Source organism: Ammodytes marinus (genome assembly GCF_949987685.1).
Source record: "Ammodytes marinus genome assembly, chromosome: 2".
NCBI lineage: Eukaryota > Metazoa > Chordata > Actinopteri > Uranoscopiformes > Ammodytidae > Ammodytes > Ammodytes marinus.
Window position 1 is genome coordinate 9,698,447 of NC_137231.1, and position 23,679 is coordinate 9,722,125.

Consider the following 23,679-nt stretch of genomic DNA (forward strand, 5'->3'; position numbering starts at 1 on the left):
TACATTTCAACATGTTTGGGTGAAAAATTGAAAAGCCATGCCAAACTGTCTTCCACTATTCAAAATCTCTCCATATACTGTACACAGTGGCATGAAGGAGAAATGTGTTTAATGCAGACACTAAAAAAAATACTTTCAAGTTTCTTTTTTAGCAACGTAACACTGAGATTTCATGAATGGAAAATGTTCCCTTCATCTTGCATTTTAACAGCATTTTCCTTCCACCTCCTTTCCCTTGACATCGCCACATTTAAAACACGTGTGAAACATTTAAGGTGACCCTGTTAAATTTATTCAGAACACCAAACTGAAAGATGTGACTGGGGACGAGGTGATATAAATAATATATTAATATACTGGCACAATATATCTCTAAGTGACTGTCTGTTTGGTATAATTCTCAAATATCCTCAAGTGCATGTTTAGATGAAGATGTTCAGAAGACACTTTGCCACAAAACAAATGTTTTTCCTGCGAACATCAATTTTGTTAATGTACAGAAATCTGTTTGCTTTCTGTTCCCTTCAAAAGCCCTCGGATAATTGATTGTGTTTACATGTCATTCCCTCTGTCACTGAAATATCCTACCATAAATCCGGAGCCAGGTCGGAATTGTGGCATATGCACAAAAGCAGTGTCGACTTGAATAGCTCATCAAGTACGCTCTATGATTTCCTTTCCCAAAATAGAATCACTGAGTCACACATACAGTGAAGCAATCGTGCCGTCTCTTTGCATTTGCGGTGGGGCCGGTGACTCCCATCTTGTCAGTCGTTGTCTTATCTACAGGCCTGCTGTGTACATATCACCCGTTAAGCACCAAGTGTACAAGCACATGCCACCCTACCCCACCATTTGAGAGTCAATGCTTTTAAAATACCCTCCATTAAACCTTGAGCGCCTCGTGCACGCCCACAGCAGACAGTCGGCGGTTGATGTTGCGATAACGACAGCGGAGGAGGTCACGATAGGTGGAGCGCAGGTCTCGGTTGAAGAAGGCGTAGATGAAGGGGTTCATTAAGGAGTTGGCGTAGCCTAACCAGAGCAGCGTGCGCTCCAGCCAGATGGGCACACAGCTACACTCCCGCCCACAGATAAAGGGTCTGGCAGTGGACAGGATGAAGAACGGCAGCCAGCACACCGCAAAGACCCCCACGATCACCCCCAGTGTCGTCGCTGCTTTCTGCTCTCGTTTGAAGATGGAGATGTTTCTGCGCTCACGGTTCAGGAGGCGGGACAAGGCGGCACACTCCTCGGCCACACCGGGAGGCTTAAGGCCGTGCATTCGCAGCGCCTCATTAGCCACAGTATCCAGGCGCTCACGGCGCGAATGGTCGGTGAAACGGTGCTTGGCGCAGCTCTTGCGAGCTGCCCTGAAGATCTTGTAGTACATGACCAGCATGACCAACATAGGGATGTAGAAGGCGACAGCTGTGGAGTAGATGGTGTAGCCAAAGTCTTGGCTAATGAGGCACACGCCGGCTGTGTGGACGTTCTTGGCCCACCCGCAGAAAGGTGGCAGGGTGATGGATGCCGACACCAGCCACACTCCCAGGATCATCTTTGCCATCAGCTCACCATTCTGGCGGGCGGGGTAGGTTAGGGGCCGAGTGATCCCCAGGTATCTGTGAGGAAATGGAACAAAATAAGTATCAGTACTAGCCTCCAGGCAGCTTTTCAACATAGGACTAAGGGCAGTTTCAGCTACCTTGATATTTGCTCAGAAAATCTTTAATATCTTGTGCTGTACAGTAGCTTTCCCTTAGCAGAAACATGGATGGTGTTTCACTGAATCAAACTACAGCGTAGTAGCATCAAAGATATATGTCCACTCATTTCAAAGACAGACATTTCAATGAGAGGTCATAAGCTCTGTTATTGCCTGGAGGGCCATTAGCTGCTTTTCTTTGGCTTTGGAGGAGCTTAGCAGGTGGAGAGGGAGCTATCCATCAGACAGGCAGCTCAGTGCTTTCAAATAGCAGCTGGTGGTGTCAGAAGAATAAAGTGAGGTGTGAAAGTCTTGAGTTTGTACAAAAATGGGGAAATAGCAGCTATTCTCCCAAAATGATAAATCTGTGTTGTTTTTTTGTCTGTATGCCCACAGCCATCATCAGCATCAAGTGCGTCATTGATGAAAGCTGTATATTTGACACTCCCCGGCTGTTTTTCTGGTTTCCGCATCATGATTGTTAATCAAGATAAAAAGCTTTAGGGAGCACCGGCCAATTCGTCCACCGGTGATGCTATCAGCAGCACTGTGGACATCAAATTCAGCTCTGTCAGCCTTGGCGGGATTGTTCACTTTATCAGCGCGGTGAGTCATATAAGTCAGGTCCGTTCTAAAAGTGTTACTTTATCCTTTCAAATCAGCCTTAGCGTTTCTAAAGCACTGTTACTTTGCTTGTTAAACTTGCCATGGCACTGTGTACAAATCTGCCCTTAATATTCTGTTGCATTCCAATCTGAGGACAGGCATTAATTAAACAACTACACAGAAGCTTGCAACATCACAACACACAGCGCAAGTGGTAAGCCTATCGGTCTAGATCAGAACCACTTGGAAAGGACGATAAGGCTACAACCGCACTGCGCCTGAAAGCACTCAATTATCTACACCCACACACACACACACACACACACACACGCACACACACACTCATATCTGACACATCTGATGTTTTTTAATCAGCTTAAAACCGCTTTCACCACAAATATAATTTGACGGGTACACAAGGCATGCGAACTGCACACAACTCAAATCAGGATTTGTCAGCGTTGCCATGACAGCGAATGTAACGTCTATCATTCATCTAAGACAGGTGTCATTATTTTGTTGCCCGTGGCAGCTCGAGTGGACAGCTGGCGGCATAGACGACCACGAGACACAAGAACGGGAAAGAAAAGCCAAACACACAAGTTTCCCTCGTGTCAGTCAAACAAAAACTCACAATTTTTTGTTGCTTTGCCGTGATAACATTTGTCATTGTGTATGAGGTACGTCAACATTGGAATAAAGGCCATTCCTGAAAAGTCATGTATCAGAAGCCTAGCCAGTAACTTTAATGGTAATATTTAAACACTGGTGCAACATGTTACTACAGTGTAGCTGTGCTCATTCATCCAACAATCACTCCAACCATTGCTCTGCCTATCTCACACAACCCTCACTAAAAAATGTATTAAAGCTTTACAGGGGGGACCGAACACATCCAGGCGAGCATTGTCAAATAGACACAACACGGATCCAGAGACGGGTAGGCTACACTCCATGCTGAGGGAACTTCTTACAATGCATAATGGAAAGCCCACTAATGCAACACTCCTCTCTAAATGCATTATTCATTAATGATGAATAGGGGTGGGCTTATTTTGATGGTGGTTATTTGTGAGTCATTGAGGGGTATGGAGGACAGTTCTTCACAGAGCTAAGACTCTTCTTCAGCCCTTAAGACGGCAGAGCAGTTTTCAGAAAGAAAAAAAACATAGAATCCTCCCACCATCCTTTCAGTGACAAACTAGTGCCAGGTTGGATAAAATAGAGCGCATTTTAACACATCATTACACGGCTTCCTGCATGTCTTTTTTGCAGGATGAGCTGATGCAAATAGCTGTGGGACTCAGGTGGATTGTATCTAGTGTGTTCTGACATAAATGGATTAAACGTGGATTAAAGACAGTGACAAGATACAGCATACGTGAATGTGATATAATAAGGATTATTACATTTAAATGAGGGTTTTATAGACAGAGACAGCCATTAAGGACATCACTACAACCAAGTACCAAGTAAACACATCATTTGTACTATATGCAAATGAAAATGTAACATAATCATGTATAGTAAATGTAACATGCAAGCTAAATCAGCGAAGAATTATTGAAACTGCAAATAACTGATTTATGTGTGGAGGCAGTGAAGTCGAGCCATAGATGCAACGTTGACCTCACATTGCTAATATAAGAACATTGTTGACAGCGGCTTTTAAGGAACATTACTTTACAATATGGTATCTGCAATTTGTAACTACAGTCAAATGCCAAAAAATATTTTTGAAATTGTATCAAATTATACAAAATGCATAACATATTTAAAACCATATGGGATTGGTTAGGCTCACACCTCAGGGGAAGTACATAAACATGTTTTTAAAAAAAACAGTGGCATCAGGTTGTGAACACATCCCTAAAATCACCATATGATAAACAGTACACAGTCACACATACACTGTTACTGGAGTTTTTTTTTTTTTGTTTTTTATCTCTGGAGGATTTGGAACAGCGGCAGTGGCCCTCTAGGGATTACCCGGGCAAACAGTGTGCCTGAGCTAATGGACAGTTCCATTACTTCCGCTAGGCTACTAGCTAGGGCACACTCAAGTGAACTATATTCTGCACAGAAACACTGAAACAGGCCCTAGGTAGAAGTCGTCGGTCATCTCCAGGAGCACCGTTCAAACCATTTTATGTCTGAGAGAAGGGATACACGGTGAAATATTTACTAAGCTGCAGTTGGTTTGGGCGATGGGATGAGGAGTGGTACATTTAGAGCTGGTTCTCCTAGAAAGTAAGTAACAGGATAGCGAAGAAGTCTGTCAAAATCCATTCACATGCTTACTGTGCCAAGTAGCAAGTTTTAATTTGCTGCCTGTTTTATTGAAAAAAACATCTGTCTCTGTCAAGTATGAGAACAAAGATGCGGATGGCGCCCAAAAATCCAAGCATGGTTAAGAACTGGTTCTCTAAGAGCTGAACAGTGCAGTGCCTACTTTCTATCCTGCAGTCAGTAGCGTGTGTTCACTGCTTCCATGCTTGGTTTGTTTGAAGTGAATGAAAGTGCCGAAGAAGAGGGGGGGGGGGGGGTATCTGAAAACATACAATCGTTAATTCTGAAAATCAGATATCTGCAAAACATTTCAATGAAAATCTTGTTTTCTTATTGATTCATTTTGGTGTACACTTTTCTAATAATAGGAATTCTCAGCTGGAACAATAAGGGTTATGTTTAGGTAAGAAAATAAACCAGAACAAAAATAAAAACCTATTTATAAAAAAAAAAGGATCATCACATAGTATATTCTGAGCTGCCCCAGACTGAAGACCACTGAATCTGTCTGTGAGAGTACTGGGATTATTCTGACATCAGACAGAAACCTCAGTCCTCGAGGAATGCTTCAGCTCTCCTATTCTATTTGAGGAACTTCCATCAGACAGAAATTGAGCTACTTTTCTCGCAGAGCACACTGCATAAAATGAATAGAGCTGTAATTTAAAAGCGGCGAACCCATCTGTTTCATTCTTCGGACCCACTCTTTTTAGTTTGAATGTACCTTCACCTCAGTGTTCTTTTCAGGTGAAGGTAAAGCGAGGAAAATAGCAGCAGTATTTTTTCTAATCTCATTTATACTCTTACATAAACTAAAATGAGTCATCCCTGGACAGACGTGCTTTTTCACTCACATTTATTTCTTAGCTCCAGCCACAAGGCTGCCAGCTTAGGTCAGACTGGTGTCAAATACTCTGTGAATAACTATTGGCGCTTATTGTAGCCTTTGTGTAGAAGAACATGCGCTGGAATTGAGACAAAAGAAATGTCTTTTAGATAGTGTCTAGGTCGGGGGGGGGCGGTCGTGGTGTAGTGGTTGGAGCTAGGTCAGAATTGTCTAATGCTTGACAAATCTCTATGATAAATAACATCATCACACACCAAGAGTGTCTGATGTTGAAGACGTGAAGTGACAGGATTTTGGGTGAGGGACTGCTCTTGCCTGAGGAAACTATGACATTAAAAAAGTTCAGTCCACCCAAATTACGAAAACATATTTGGCCACTCATCATTAGTAACATGTAGCCATGGAGTTAGCTGCTAATTTTACCCTTTAATATCTTTATCATCAGAGCAATCGCGTGACATAATGTTGTATGGGCTGCTAATTCCAAGGTTTATATATAATTATATAATGTATATATGTATATAATGTACATATAATTACATATGTTTGTGAAGGTACTGTATTTTAGCTGCTAAAGTATTTTAGTATGTGGTTACAGTTTTGGACTGATAACAGCAACTATTAAGGGGAACGTCGTCTGCATAAAAATTATCTACAACTCTTAGGATGTTCCAGGATCCCTGGCCAGCTGTGGGCTCCTTAAATAATCTTGATACTGACTACTCTTTAAGCATTACCAAGCTTTGCTTTAGACTGTTAATTATGTTGCACTCGTAAGCTTTCCTCATTGATGTGCTATTAAGAGGATCGGTGTGTGTACTTTGGAGACACACCTTGAAACGCTTCCACTCCCCGCAATTTAAGTGGTGACACCTTTACGATGTGTGTTTTACTTCCTCCTAATTGTTGTAAAGCAGCGTTGTGGATATTTTATGGCCTTCAGCGTGCAGCATACCACCTGTCCCTATCGGAGGTTTACTGGCTCTCACAGCAATAGGGATGATGGGCAGCTATTAGTGCCACAGTGATAAATGGATTATCCTTCCCACAGTCAGCGTGTCCATCCCTGTCAGTGCTGGGTGTCCTTGGACTACAAAGCAAATAACTTACAGGCTCCACAGAGCAGGGTAGAGTGTGGTAGAGAATATAGTGGTCTGGTAGAGGTAGGGCAGCTAACAAACTAGACAGAAACTCAGCAACACGCCAAAAGGTGATTCAGTTACTCCAAATAGGGGTACATTACAGACGCTTGCAACAGTTAAAGGTGAAGTTAGCGATGCTGGACCACACTTGTCGAAAACATTACTTTTCTGTCAAAATCAGTGAATATTTCCTCCGGATCCACTGATTTTGACATATATTGATTTTGACAACAGGCATTCTCCAGAATTGATGACTCCACCTTTAAAGGGGATTCATCTAGCAAGGTAAGGTAAGGTAACTTTATTTGTACCCGAGGGTAGATTTGGTTGCAGTTAAAAATAATTGGCTGCTTACACACACACGCAGACAACATTAACAACATCGACAAACAGTGACATAAAAGCGACAACAGTGCTCCAGACATAGGAACACAGATTAAAAGCATACAAAAAGGTATTACTATCAAAAGATAAATAAATACTGAATACAAGCCATCATGGCAGATACAAAAAACAAGGTCAGAATAAATAAATAAATAAATAAATATAAATAAATATGCTAGACAAGAGAATAGCATTCTCTCGTCTAGCATATCAGATGCAGCAAGGCAACTTAACAGAGGTAAATAAATATTTGAAATAAACTGGTTATGAGTGGCATTCAAAGTGACCCCTGATTACTTGCACTTCCACACACCTGGCCAATCTCTGACTGACGTGGGCCTGATTGACGGTTTCGGGAATTACAAAAATGTTCCGATTCAGTTTGGTGGAGGTAGACAGCCAGACATAGAAAGGCCCCCAGTTTCAAGTCTTTATGCTAAGCTAAGCTAACCAACTTCTGGAATTACAGTAGGTTTGTATTTACCTCTATAGACTTTATATTTATCTTTGTGTAATTTTTGTTAAACAAAATTTTTTTAAGGTCACAGATTAACCCTTTTGCTCATCATTAATATGCCCTAAAGTAGTCGTATTTTTACTCTCTTGTTGTCTTATCTTTTCACTGGCCAGTGGCTGTCATGCTCTACGAGGCTAACCTAAACCCCCAAACCTTCGATGTTAAGCTACTGATGCAGCTATTTTATATTGGTGCTGAGTGCAGTTTGGCGGTAGAACAGAAGTCACTGATGCATTACATGCTGATACACACTACTGACATCCTGCCTTTATCTATACATTACTTAATTCCACTGCAAAGCTCTGCAGTTAATTTTAAGTTTTGAGGGGGGAAAAAATACAACGGAGCAATTCCTATTACACACATAATTAAACATCTTTTTTTCCCTTTTTTGGCTCTCTCTCCGGGGCTCCCTGTCCCTCTGACAACATTATCTGGTCCTGATCTTTTACTCGAGTTTCGATCTGTTCATTCTGATAAGTGAGATTTTCTTCCAGCTATTACGTGCCTAAAGATTCTTCAAAAGCATTCACACATATCTCCTGATCTGTGATTCACAGCTGATTGGTAATTCTATCGTGCATTGGACAGCCGTGGCATGTATGGCTCCACTCATTCCAGCACTCATTCTTAATGTTTTTTTTTCTTTTTCTCTTCTTCCCCAGTATTGGACGGATTTAGGATCGGATGAGGAAAGCTGCCAGTAAACAGAATCCTTATACTATATTGTCTATAATCAGCATGACGATGATGTTTCTGACTCAAGATTAAGGTTAAGCTGTGAAGTATTTGGTGAAGGTTAAGCAAGGCTTTGGTTTCATCGTGAATAAATGAGAACATGATAAACGAAAAATACTCTTTTTTTCCCTCTTTGTTTTCCTCCCTCTTTCACAAATGCCAACCCATATTGTGGCAGAGAAAAAGGAAATACGCTGTCAGGAAATATGTAACTCATGAGTTCAGTATCAACATTTTGTGACTTGCTAGATATGTTTCCTGCTAAAGGTATTTGCTATTGCAAATACCTTATATATCAACATAATTTCTATGACAGGGTTGCTCTGAACAAGTTAAAGTGAAGTTGACACACTGGCAAGCATTACCTTATAGTCAGCATTGAGGAATAATACCCAGTTTATTAACTTAAAAATATTTCTGCAGGAAACGGGGTTAATACCGCAATAAAAGGTTACCATTTCTTATTGAACCACCTGTTTTATTTTCTGTCTTTCTATGTCTTGCAGTCGATATTCTGGAGCAGAAGCAAATTGGTACCAAACCCTAATATGCATGGCCTCACCTAAAAATAGCTATTATGTACGCCTAAGCAAAATAACGAGGTTAACAGGAGAAGAAAAAAATGAACATATGCATAAGAATAAGGAGGCTTTTCTTTTCAACCCGCACAGTCCAAAAAAACTTGTAGTGTTACATTTTGCCTCTGGTCCTCTACTGCTGTAGCATGTGGTCTTTTGAATCTGGGACATCATTTTTTTCAGTAGCGATGAGACAATAAGATGAACAAGACAGTTTCCTGTGGTCTAATCAGTCCGACTCGTCACATCATTTACTTTGACTTTTCCGGATGTTGTTTTTCTTGCCTGCTTGTTATGCTATCACCTATTAACTTGTTTGTTCCCTGTCAATTATTTAATGGATTTCCATTATGAGTGCAGACATGGTGACCAGATTTGTGTTACTCCATGGACCTCTCTCCTCTTACCAAGAAAATTGAACATGTACATGTACAATTACACATGTACAGTACATACATGCCTACTGCCTCGGTGGGATATGCAGAGACAGTATTTTTAATGTGTCATGTGAAATGCTATTACTGCCGGCAACAAATGTACATTCACTGCATTCCACCAACGGCCACAAATCTTGCCACCTTAGCGAGATACAAAAATGCTATCTCTCTCTCCATTAACCATAGACCATGAATAAACGTAAGTCTGCTAGTAGAAGGTTTGAATGAGTATGTGCCAGCTAGTTCAGCTTCCCCCCTTTCATGATGATATAAGAGAGTGAGTGTGAAGAGCACCTCCGTCACCTTCCCTTTGGTTCTGCCACTCACCCCCTCAAAGGACACATCTCCTAAACTAAATAAGCTTGGAGGAAGACTCAGATGTGGGGGAGGAATCTAATTCTCTGCCCCCTCCCGGTGTACGGCTGACCTTTTTCAAGGAAAAAAAAGGGAAAACATTTTTTAACACTTTTAGTTACCAAGGATACCACAGCTCCTCTTTTGAGCTGACTCACTTTCTCCCCAATTTGGCATCTCGCCAGCGGTTCGTATAGCTGAAGTAGCTGCGCTGGCCCATTACATGTCATCACTTTAGTGGCTCGGTGAGGAGGAGTTGCATCCAACCTTCTCTACTACCGCCACTAGACGCTACCATGTCATGTAAAGGCAAATGTTAAGGACTGTGCGCTTTTTCCACCTCCTAGTCTCAAACCGACTTTTTTTTTTGAGACATGAAAATATGCCAGATATAAAAAAAACTCAGCTCAGAGCAAGAGGATACTACCCATACCGCTAGGCCTACTATTCCCAATGCTGGCATTTTATCCCCCAGATTTCTTTTGCACACACGTTGAAAACATGAGTCTCTTTGATGTGGCTCTTCAGATACATTTCCGTTCAAGGACCATGTCGTCTTTCAGGAATTGTTAAAGGGCAAACGTCATATTTTCAATTTCATATCAACCATATAATCTTTTTTGAAGAGGCAAAATTCAAGTGCCAAGTTTCATTACAAAGCACTTCTTTTGAACCTCTCTTCAAATAGGAGGTAAAACATGGCGTACTCTTTAGCACTTTCCTGCACTTATAGCATTTATCTTATGGTGATGTCAAATACTTTGAATTGTCTTGTTTTTTCTTGGCTTGCCTTACCTAAGGCCTCTCCCTTTAGATTAACCTACAGTTAAAGGGCAAGATTTGCCTCATCACTGTGTTTAAATAGTAGGTCGTACATCATTGTCAATGATCATCTCCTCTAGACATTTTGTAGACTTTTTAAGTTTTTGTTCATATTAAATACTCTCCTGTATTCTCAGCCTTCTTAATGATTAATTGGATGTGCCGTCAGGTTTCAGCCAGATGTTGTTTGTGACATTTCAATGGAAAATATGTGCCCCATAAATCAATCAGTGAGGTAGCATTCTATTAAGAAACAAATGAAAAAAGGAAATCCTGTATGTACTGTGGTGTATGACATAACCATTCAAGGGAAAATAATTGATATATGCTTATACCAAGACTAATATCAGTGTTTTTCAGTAAATTGAATATAATTTGATTTTGCACCAGATGATAAGATCAGCACGCAAGATACAGAGATGAACTATATGTTTGTGTCTGAGTACAGTGGGCACTAACCAGATCAAACTATGACTGATGACAGGAAAATTCATTACAAGAGCAATTTTACTGTTTATCTCGCCTACGAGCAGTGAGAAAGGGGAAATAATTCTATGTTATTCAGCCTCTTGCTACTGGCAGAGCACATTTACATGTACAGTATCACATCTGTACATTTCCAGGAGACATCTTCACGCAGGCTAATCTGAATAGACAAACAAAATACCATTAAAGGTGAGCAAACACAGCTGTGTTCTACTGATCCAGTGAAACCAGAGTCACTGGTGTGTTGCCAGAACAGTGCACATAATGATGGGTAAGTCCATCTGGTAATAATGCCTTATCAGCTAAATGCCCTTATTATGAACAAAGAACATGAAGGTGTGTAATTCTTAACAGCTCCAGGGTATTTAGTCTACTGTGGACTTAATATCATCAGCCAAGTGGCTCAGAAACACAAAAGCATTCATCTGAGAGTGTTTACACCAGGTGTTGGAGGGGATACGTGATACTTAAGTCATCCATCTGTGCCTCCTGCCAGATCACTGGCTCCACATTCACATAGCCTACACAAGATTATGTTGAGCACATTGCTTTATCAGGTAAGCTAAAAATAAAAAATACACACAACTCTTTTTAAGAGGTGTCTCAAATTGACACAAAAAAACCCACACAGTTTTGAATTTGCACGGAAAGTTAAATATAATACACACACTCGTCTCACTGCGGCTAATCATCTGTGTACATCTTGACAGACACACAATACACCAACACACAGGCAAACTGTTATATTTGCTTACTTTGATGGCAATGTCAATTAAAGTTGGATCATCTGATTGCCTGTGTGTTCACAGTGACTGTAACAGGTTAACTGACCAACATGCAAGTGTCCCTAAAACTCGCTGTGGTTTTCAGATGGTCAGCATATGTGCATTGGGTTCAAAGATGCCGATACAACTCATCACAAGGTCCATTCGCAGCTGTACAAATCCATAATCACCTTGTGGTGACACAATTTTAATTTTTTATGTTCTATGTTAATGCATTGGATTACACTGTATGCTGCTTGTGACTGGAATTTTGCGATATTCCCAACATGTCACAGGCGTACACACTTAAAGGCATTTCAAGCATGAAGGCTGCCTACGGTGACCCAGTTAGTGCTTATTTCTGGTGTTCAGTGTTACTCAAGGGCAGTGTGGCAGTGATTGGTTGCCATCACATTTTCTATTCCATGGCTGCAATAGAGTTTGTGATCCAGCTGTTCAGTGCTGGGTGTGAAATCACAAACTTCTCAGCATGTACCTGACCTCAAAAGGGTACGAATTTATATGGTACAATACTCTGTATAATGACTTCAAAATTAACTACAACAAATTCATGCACAGCAGTGAACAAATATGAAGAGTGAAGTGTCAGCCAGAAAAAGATAGGCTAAATAATTAATGTCTGCATGTCTAAAGGGATTGCCTTTGGTAGAATTACAGAATATTTTAAAATAGGTACTCTTATGTGTTATATTCTCAGTCAGAGCATAAATACATATGAATGCACAAGATTGGTCACTGGTTTAAAAAAGGTTATTTTCCCAGTAATTATACATTGGATCATTCACACTGCCAGGTTAAATAGACCATATAAATATTCAGTTCATGTGCACTGATGAAGCGAATGCCAAAACTTGAGCTGCAGAGTTATTCTGCAACAGCAGCAATATGCTAAATACTCCAAACATATTATCTGCAATCACAGCGTGATGGTGTGTGTTTGTGTGTTTGTGTGTGTGTGTGTGTGTGTGTGTGTGTGTGTGTGTGTGTGTGTGTGTGTGTGTGTGTGTGTGTGTGTGTGTGTGTGTGTGTGTGTGTGTGTGTGTGTGTGTTCTGGAGTGTCTGCAGTCTCTCAGCTCCATCAACAGTGATATTCATTATCTCACTGCCTAGTAAATGCTTGTTGGACCCTTGTTCAATGTTGATGAATAATGGACCCCACCCTTGTTATGCCAAACTTAAGTCACTCAGCACTTTGCCCTTTTCTTCTTCCTGCCCTCAGTTATTGCTGGGTAAATAGGGTGACAAGCTGGGAGTAGCAAAATAGAACTTGGATCTCTATCTGAGAACTGTTTGCCTATCTATCATGCTCCTTGTTAAATTGGACAGGGAGGGGACACATGCCAGTAGTGCTGCTGACGTATGCAAGTTAGATATGCACAGCATTTTAGGAAATAAGACTATACCAGTTGTAATCAAGTTTTATAGGGTCATAACAATCCCCAAAAATATCAATCATTGTGAACAATATCAGCACAAGGAAGTAAAACAGAAACATTAGAATGGAGTCAGAGGTTTGTTGCCCAAAAGAAGCGTCAAACAGCCTAAAACAACCCCCTTAATAACGTTATATTAACTTGTGAAAGTACGTTGGATATTTTCTTTCTAGTCTTCGATCCATCAATACCATTTCTTCTACAATTCTAATATGATACAGGGGATCTGATTCAAGAGCTTACTTAATGTAGGCACATCTGATCTGAAGTTTACAGATACAACCCATAAATTCCATGCGTCAGTGAAACGTTAATATCTGCGCCATTTAAAATGTGTAGCGTTTCCTTTTTTATTAAAAAAATATCTTTCTCTAACAAGATTCTCAACCAAGTCCCTAGTAAGGGCAAGGCCTGCATAAGCCTTTGTCTTAATTCTGCCCGCTAACCCCTTCCTCTTACTTTTAAGTGCCCTAATTAAAGCTATACTCTCTAAGATTCTCCACAGAGCTGCAAGGGCAGAAGTCAAACTAAAAAACTATTCTTTGAACTGCAATATTTATCAAAACTCGAAGCCCACAACAGGGCAAAAACTGTGGTCCAGTCTAGTGCAATATTCAAACAACTGTTGCTAAAACTAATGTTAACAGACTAACACGCTTAACTAAGATGAACATGGCACACACTATACCTGCTACACAACAGCATGTTGCTATGTCATTGCGTGCGTGTTAGCATGCTGACGTTAGCATTCAGCTCAAAACACTTCTTTAAAGGTGCTATGAGGAACTTTTCAATATTTCTTAACCAATCTAATTTTTCCTCTGATGATCATAAATTACATTAAACAGCAAACGAGGCCATCAGTGCAAAGAATGCTATTTTTATATAGTTTGTCCAAATGCGGTGCAAGAATGAACAAAAACTGAAAGTTCCTCGGAGCACCTTTGAGTACAGCCCAACAGAGCCTCTCTGTCTTTAGACTCTCAGACTTGTTTTCTTTCTCGTTTTCTTGTTGTTGTGTTGTTCATTGAATCACATTCAATTTAATGTTGCATTATTGCCCCTTCACTGAACATTACTTTTCTGGAGTAATTCCCAAATTAGGGGGGTCACTTCACAGAGAGCAAGCCAGAATGCAACAAGAACAAGGGTGAGATAAAGGTCAACGGAAAAATGGGGTGAACGATAACCCTACCACGCACAGTGTCCACTATGTTAACATTTAGTTTATAGTTTAGTTTAGTTTAGTTTAGTTTAGTTTAGTTTAGTTTAGTTTAGTTTAGTTTAGTTTAGTTTAGTTTAGTTTAGTTTAGTTTAGTTTAGTTTAGTTTAGTTTATAGTTTAGTTTAGTTTACCTCTAGGAGCTTTACCATACCTGTTATCAATTATAAAGGAAATATGATCAAATATGTTGGCTAAGCAAAATCAAATGTCCTATGGGAAGCAGGGACGGGGAATATTTGGTTATGATGTGCAGACGTTATGCCATTTGACAGCTCAAGACAGTGATTAAGAGTGTCCTATACACAGAGGTGGAAAGAGTACAAAAATATTCTACTCAAGTAAAAGTATGATTACTTGGATGAAATTTTACTTAAAGGCCTACTTCACCGGTTTGAATATGAAGGTGTATTGAATTCTGAGATCCTATGTAGTATAAATGTGCAAAAAAAATTAAAATCGGTTCATCCTAGCCTGAGAAAAGGCAGAACGAGTGTTTTTTTAACCCTATATTTCTCTTTCTCGTGACATCACAGAAAGATAAATATAGGGTTAAAAAAAAACGTACTTTGTAAATATTACTGTGATGTCACAGTAAAAGACATCATATTTACAAAGTAAGTTTTTTTTCAGTCGGTGTATTTTGGAACAAACCTTCAAATCCCCCCTTTTTCGAAATAAGTGTCCCAGAAGAAACTGACATATTTGTCTTTTTGAAGCTTGTGTGTGCTGGTAGGGACGCCAATAACCTAAACAGTGTGCCCAAACACCGGCAATGTTTGGTTTTTCATAATATGTCCCCTTTAAGTATCACGTATCCCCTCCAACACCTGGTGTAAACACTCTCAGATGAATGCTTTAGTGTTTCTGAGCCACTTGGCTGGTGATATTAAGTCCACAGTAGACTAAATACCCTGGAGCTGTTAAGAATTACACACCTTCATGTTCTTTGTTCATAATAAGGGCATTTAGCTGATAAGGCATTATTACCAGATGGACTTACCCATCATTATGTGCACTGCTCTGGCAACACACCAGTGACTCTGGTTTCACTGGATCAGTAGAACACAGCTGTGTTTGCTCACCTTTAATGGTATTTTGTTTGTCTATTCAGATTAGCCTGCGTGAAGATGTCTCCTGGAAATGTACAGATGTGATACTGTACATGTAAATGTGCTCTGCCAGTAGCAAGAGGCTGAATAACATAGAATTATTTCCCCTTTCTCACTGCTCGTAGGCGAGATAAACAGTAAAATTGCTCTTGTAATGAATTTACCTGTCATCAGTCATAGTTTGATCTGGTTAGTGCCCACTGTACTCAGACACAAACATATAGTTCATCTCTGTATCTTGCGTGCTGATCTTATCATCTGGTGCGAAATCTAATTATATTCAATTTACTGAAAAACACTGATATTAGTCTTGGTATAAGCATATATCAATTATTTTCCCTTGAATGGTTATGTCATACACCACAGTACATACAGGATTTCCTTTTTTCATTTGTTTCTTAATAGAATGCTACCTCACTGATTGATTTATGGGGCACATATTTTCCATTGAAATGTCACAAACAACATCTGGCTGAAACCTGACGGCACATCCAATTAATCATTAAGAAGGCTGAGAATACAGGATTAATATGAACAAAAACTTCAAAAGTCTACAAAATGTTTAGAGGAGATGATCATTGACAATGATGTACGACCTACTATTTAAACACAGTGATGAGGCAAATCTAATGATAATGAAAACCGACCGATTTCGTCATCAGTCGGTGTATTTTGGAACAAACCTTCAAATCCCCCCTTTTTCGAAATAAGTGTCCCAGAAGAAACTGACATATTTGTCTTTTTGAAGCTTGTGTGTGCTGGTAGGGACGCCAATAACCTAAACAGTGTGCCCAAACATCGGCAATGTTTGGTTTTTCATGATATGTCCCCTTTAACTATCAGGTGAGGGAGGGGCCGATCGCATGGCTGGATGAAAGGTTTGCTGCATTTAAAAGCCTTCACGTGCGGTACAATGATAGTTTAACTGGGATTATTTTGTTTTAATGATAGAGGGAAGCAATGTTTGTTGTTATCATTTAGTCGCAATGTGTTCTCCTCCTGTCGATCATTCACTGTGTTAGTTAGTTTCCGGTATTGTGCCGTAAAAATATCTATTTTTTTTACTCAGTAACGCAGGTGATATAAAATGTAGCGAAGTACAATACTTCAAAATAAACATACTCAAAGTAAAAGTAAAAGTATAGGTTTTAAAGGTCACATATTATGCTAAATGCACTTTTTAAATGTGTTCTATATCCATGGGTCCACGGTGTGCCTAGAGACTGCCAAAATATTTTAAAAAATAACAATCTCTCCTTTTCTCACTCTCCCCCTTTCTGAAACCCCCACCCCTCCCCCCCAATATACTCCAGTCAGAATTCTCCTCGTTTCTGACCTCAAAAACTGGAAAGCCAGAAGCTTCCACTGTGCAGCCCACACCCCTATTTCTTATTGGTCCACGGCCCTGACAGACAGAGGGCGAGGCGTATCTGGCTTCGCTTCCGGACAGGGGGCGGGGGGAGCTCAAAGATTGTATATTTACGAGGGGAGCTGCAGCTCTTTTTAAAAAATAGGCCATTGTGAGATTAGCTGAACATCAGCATAGTACAATAAATTATCTGAAAGTTTTTTTCAGCAAACAATTAAAGAAAAACGTATTAGGGACCACTAAGACCATATAATATGGTGTATAATAGAACCGAAAAGTGTATAATATGGGAGCTTTAAAAATCACTTAAAAAATTACAAGTACACGAAAAAACTACTCAATTACAGGAACGCGAGTAAATGTAATTCGCTACTTTACACCCCTGCCTATACATTATTAATGAGTGCTGCCCATTTACTCAATAATGTTCCCTTTTCCAAATGAGTACTCTATCAGGGTCCACTTTTCTCAAATAATGGGTTGCTTTATGATTCTGCGCAAAGTCAAAGATGATGAAGTATGATATCTCAAAAATAAATTCCATTTAATTATACACGCTTTGTTGTCCTAAGTGTTTTTTGTGTCTTTTTTATTCTATTTCTTGTCTCATCAGGAGGTAGCAGAAAACAAGCAGTCTCTTATTCATTGCAATGCAAAGTTGAAATCGCAAGTGAACTGTCACTTACAAACCTTTGTATGCTCTCATGACTTTGGTGTCACTCTGGTAAAGAACACTAAAAAAGGAACTGTTTTCAGATAGCACTGCACTCTCGCTTCATGTGCTCCCGAAACAAAAGTCAAGCTGACAGCAGAACAGGAAGGAAACCGAGCTGTGGTTAATAATACAAACAACACATTTAAATGATTCACTTGCCCAGATGCCTTCTTCCAGCATTTTTATTTCATGCTGTTTGAAATATTTCCTGTAGAAGTGCATTTTTTACAGGACGTGGGCAGTATTCAAATAATGTTTCCTCTTTAAAGATGAGAGTGATTTGTCTTATTCCCATGAACCGTTGTGTGGTGGGTGTAACAATACATGTGTCTCTTGTGGTTTATAAAACCTCCTAAACGTAGTGATCCCTCTAAACTGGTTGTGATCACAGAATTTAGGAATTCAGAGTAACAGCCTATAGCACAGCCACAAGCTCTCCATCTCTCCTTTTATACGCAAAAATGTAGTAGCATGATGAACAGCAGGAGATGTCCAATCCTCCGCATTTCAACTTTCGGTGACCGACAAATGGAAAGTGAATAGTGCCAGAGAGAGCAGATCTCAGGCGTCACATCACATTACCTGAGGACGCGTCAGTCAGGTCAAGCCATCTGTGTCTGCCGCTGCGGGTTGATGTTCCCCGCCTAGAGTCCCATCTCCTGGGATGAACTAAGGCGCAGCACATCAAAGAAATATTATCGAATTCGGAGGGCTGGTTCCACTCGGGAGCTAGGTGCGAACTCTCCTCATCATTGACACACCAGTGGGCAGAGAGAGGATGTGAAGGCTGTGGCTTGTCTTGCTGTCATCTAAGAGCCCTGGCCATATAGCGTGATATCCTCCTTTCAAATCCTCTGCAGAAGCTTACAGGTGTGATCACACCTTCAGTGTATGTTCTTTAGACTGACCCGTGCTGGGAAAGTTTACCTTTTTGCAGTTATGTGATAGGTTGCCTCGGCCTACATCGTGTCCAGCTCCCACAAGTTCACTGATGGTTAAACCGGGTTGTATTTTGACTTGCTGCAAATTTAACTAGCGTCTGTCTCTTGCTATACCATTGCACACTGCCAAAAGAGATACTAATGCTTAGCGAAGTGGGCACACCAAAGCAACTTATCCTCTGCTGAAAGTGCATGCTGTGATATTGTGTATGAGAGTAGAACTACATTAACTACATCAAGGCCTTAGGTATAGTATAACTTAATTCATGTCACAGCACTCAGACTGTGGTGTGTTAAGTGCAACTTGCAAGGTTGGATCTCCACTTAAAGAGTCTGTAGGTGATTAATGTGTACTCATCCTTAAGCATGGCTTTCACAGCCATAAATCAGCAATTGCACATACAGACTAAAATCAATACTGCTGAAGAGTGTTCTGCAGGTATTTTGATTTGACCACAGGACCGGTAAGCTTTTCTTCAAATATTCAGAAAGCTTGCGATTATTGGTGAAGGAAGTTTACTTATCTATGTTTTATAAGGACAATTATTGCTATAGAAGGTGAGATAGAAGTTGCAGATAGCACTCACTCCCCTAATATGGCTGATACCTCTTCACACCCAAACCACAGTAGGAATGTTATTTTCGCAAGGTGTTTTCTGAGACCGGAAATATGACTTTGCTCATATAACCACTGTTACCTTTAGACTCATCAGAGAGCATACACTTTCTTTTTAAAGGTATCTAAACATTTGTTTGAATATTTCAAATGTACAACTTAATTACTGTGCAAATTTAACCACAATGAGACTTTAAAATGAAACCACTTATCATCACAGTAAGTCCTAATTTAGTATGTGAAAAAAAGTATGTTTTAGTGCTATAGGGCAGCTTTCTAAAGGCATGAAGTTTGAAAGATTTTAGGCATATACCAAACAGGGGGGTTTAACAAAAGTAATCTTAAGAGAATTTCTTGTAAATTATAAAGGGTTAGGGTTAAATAGATAAATGTGCCACATATATTTTTAATCTATAGGACCTCTGACCCAAACATGGCGGAATCCTTAGCTGGGCTTGTGCGGATGGTGAATGTCAGAGATACCCTCGCCCACCACTATGACAGCTGTCTGTTTCACAGCATCCATCCAAGCCTGACAAGTCCCTGCAGGATTATAAATTCAATGGCCTCCATAAACTAGGGACCTGTCCTCTAGTACCACATTGCCCATATTGGCATATACAATGCAGCATCTCCCCCTGATAACCTAAAGCAGCTCTGAGAGGTAATCGATCGCCCTCTGTGCATTAGAGCACAGAGTATTCAGAGACTATAGAACTCCCACAAATAAACCTGTCCAGTCCTGAGCCTATACTCTTCAGCTTCACTTTACAGTGCATGCCTTGTGAAATCCTAAATGACAGCCAGAGTGCCCTAATTACCGCTAATCATGTGTCTAACTGGCAATTCCCCTTTTAATGAATTACCTCTGTGATTCCCATTGTGAATCGTGTGCCAAACACACTCTGCAGTGTTACATTAAAAACAGAACCGACATCCCATTTTCGTCATTTCTAAGTTCATCTTTTGGCCGAGAGAGGCAGGAAGACATGGAAAAGATCCACTGGAATGGTGCGGTTTGGCAGCTGTGTGCACTTTCAATTTCATAGTAAGAGATTTCAACTACTCTACTCTATCTGTTCTTTAGACATGCTCTCTCACAGGTTGGTCCATTTGTCCTTTCTAAGTATATACACTATGAGCAATTCCCCTCTCTAATCACTGAGCAATAGCCATGAGACCAGACAGCTCCGGTTTGCCACACTCCCACTCCTCCTCCTCCACCGGAATGCAAAGAGAGGGCCTGGTGTAACACGTTAACCGTCTTTGTTTCTTGACGCAGGTTGGCTGTATTGAATGATGTCGTCCTTGTATATCTGCTGGGTTCAAGATGGGCGTGATGATTATTCATAGTGTAGTGTTATGTTGTGTTACTGGTTGCATGCTGACTGAAAAGGACCAGCAGCGCATGACCTGCCTGGTGAGAGTGAGTGGCCCCAGATTGCAAATCACACACTTGTCCATCCATCTTCCATGTACCCTTTGTGACCTGTGTGTGACCTCTTCTAAGCCCCTACCCAACTCATCCTGTCATAAGTCCCAGCACACAGGACACTTATACATCTGTCGGCATTACCACAGCTGAATGGAGCGAACACACTGTATGGTAGAGCATGGTATCTGTCATCCAATTCCTCCGTTTATATTGTTAGCTCTCTGCATATTCACTTCTGTTGTGCTCAGCGCATCCACAATAAAGAAACATGCTTAATAATTGGCCTTAATGCACTGAGGTGATAACCCCAGATAGGCAAGCGGGAGGAAGAAGTCAGATAGTCAATACCACAATGAGCTTCCGTCTTCATTATGGTTATAGGGTCACAGCAGTGACGCAGATCACTTGACTTTTATTTCATTGTGTGGGTTATAGTTGGAGTAGAGGACATGTCTCATTTGTCACAAGCTATCAGGCTCAGCTCCGAAGATATGAGCAGCGACTCCAAAGGGCTGCAGTAGCCTATAGCTGAGACGCAGAGTGGATCTTGATGGATCTTGATTGGTGGGAATGAGTGCTCCGGCTTTACTGTTGCCCATTTTGAATGTGGAATTTTAAGCATCTCACGGAGGGGCATTTGGGGACTCACTTACATGAATAATGGAACAATGTGTTGATGCAAAACACCAGCCTCATAATTATGCATGTCGTGAGAAACAGTATGTGTAGTAGATGTAGTTGTGGTTGTGTCATGTTGTTGTTGTTGTTTTTCACCAACTGCACTATTTGTGTGATGATGGTACAGGCGTGTAAAAACAGAGAGCACGTTTGACCTATACGTATATGTGCCCTTAAGCGAAAATAAGACCATGGTTAAACACACCTTTAAGACATAACAGCTTATCATTTAATGAGTAATTAGCCTACGGGAAATACTGCACATGGTCGGCTCAAGCTAATTAATTAAGCGTCCTATAAATGAATCCCACTCTGCCTGTTGTACATTTTTTGATTCAGTGGGTTTCACCACACACATAGGCTACGGTGCAATTTGTCTGGAATTGGGCACTGGCGCAAAAACGCTCAATTATTTCTTGCTTTTAGCCCTACGGTGCATTACTTCATTTGGCACTTGCCCCTCTCCTGCTGTCCCCAGAGTGGTTTCGAGCAGCGTATGAAAAGCCTTATGTTCTTCCCGTCATTTTAGTCGCAGGGCGCACAGCATGCGTAATTTTGGTGCCAGTGAAAAAAAAAAGTAGATACTCTAAAATAACAGCGGCTGTAGTTGCTATAACTTTGTAAACTTAACTTACCTATCGACGCTGATCACACACAGGGTCATGATGGAGGCAGTGCAGCACATTACATCCATGCCGATGAAGATGTTACAGAACACCTCCCCAAAGAGCCACTTGCCCCCGGTGAGGTCCGTCACTATTACGAACGGCATCACAACTATGGCCACGGACAGGTCGGCCACGGCCAGGGACACCAGCAGGTAGTTGGACGGCTGCCTCAGCTTCTTCACCACGCACACCGCGATCACCACCAGCGTGTTCCCCATGACGGTGACCGCTGTGATGATCGCCAACATCACGCCGATGATGATCTTCTCCGGCCGGCCGAAATCCTGCAGCTGCTCACCGCACGACTCGTTCCACATGGTGGTGGGACTGATGTTGACGAAGACGAGGTTGTACAGCAGCTGCAGGGTGCCATTGATAACTTCGGAAACATCCTCATTCCTGTTGAAAGTGATGGGCTCAATTCCCGAAGTATTGAACATCACGACGACGTTATCTCGACAGGGGTGCAAGGGACGCCTCGCCAGTGCACTCCAATTACGCGCATAGTTGGATGTGTGCGTCCTGCTCTCGGCTCCTGTCCAGCGGTTTTAGGTCGAGGCAGTTGCAGCAGCTGCACCGCATCACACAGCTGACAACAGCCCACTCACTATAAGGTTCTTGACTGGTTTCCGTTTAAATATGATCCGTCTGAGGAAGTGCTCTACGTGCGCGTTCCATCCCTGGAAGGAAAAAAAGAACTTCTACTCTGAAAATAGTAAATGGAAAGAAAATAAAAGTTACAGACTCTAAACATAGCTGCTCCCGAAGTGCTCAGTGTACTAACAGGACAGATCTGTACCACTCGGGGAGTTGTGCTGCGTAAACCGCACCTATTCTTATGACGCATCACTTTGGACGCACAGAGAGCTCAGTAACTCAATTGGGAACATAAAGGGATACGGCATCTGTTTCGAAGTAGATTGAGAGAGATTCGACCGTGAAAAATCATGAATACTTTAGTGGCTTTTTGAGAACATGGTGCCCTCTCCATACTGTATAACACCACGACAGTCCATGTATATTATACTGATCAAAACCTAGGCTAAATATCTGCTCTATCATTATAATTAAATGGCTTTCTTATATCTGTCTGACATCATTTAATATCTCTCCATCAGTTCACATCTATTTACTGTATTTATTGTTAGAATGGTCAGAATGAGCTGCTAGTTCCCAGATCATTAAAACAATAGTGCGTAACTTCTGTCGCCACCATGAATAATTCTGAGTAATTAAAACAACACTGTGAGGTAAACCTTCGGTCATCGCACATGGATTTATATCTTCTGCTGTACGTCCAGGTTTTTTCTTACCAGTAGAATCAACATCTGAAACATTTCTTGGGTGCTTTTTTCGGAATTTAATGAGTTCCTGCTCTAGTGGCAGGGGGTGAAACCAGTTTTTAAACGCTCCCATACTGAGAAATAGAGAGTTTCGTAGAGTTAATAGGGTTAATCAACTTTGTGTCAACACTTTTGGCCATGGCTTGAATGTAACCGAGATTAATTTTTATGAAAAATGTACGCACTATAGCTTTAAAGGACATTTGAACCTTCTTTTACACAGTAAAATTTGCTTTAACAAATCCCTGCTTTTCCCACATGCTTTTTGAATTTGAAGAAGAGACTGTGAAGGAACCTAATGGCATTTTGCCAGTGCCCCCAACAAGCAAAAAATCAGCTGTTTATAAATAGAACATCTCAAACTCTCAAAATCAAATCCACTTCACGGAGGGCACATTTTCTCTTGTGCACAATGTGCTGGTGTTTTTTTGGCTGCCTCAGCTCCTAGAATTCAA

The 23,679-nt window shown here is 40.9% G+C and overlaps 1 protein-coding gene across 1 annotated transcript; it reads right to left on the reverse strand.

The window, feature by feature from the left end:
* Positions 1 to 886: 886 nt before the first annotated feature.
* Positions 887 to 22,321, reverse strand: htr7c (5-hydroxytryptamine (serotonin) receptor 7c; the record flags this gene model as incomplete). Its single annotated transcript, XM_080039288.1, has 2 exons — positions 887 to 1,625; positions 21,849 to 22,321. 2 exons carry the CDS (start codon positions 22,319 to 22,321, stop codon positions 887 to 889), a joined length of 1,212 nt encoding a protein of 403 aa, XP_079895414.1.
* Between the last annotated feature and the right edge of the window lie 1,358 nt (positions 22,322 to 23,679).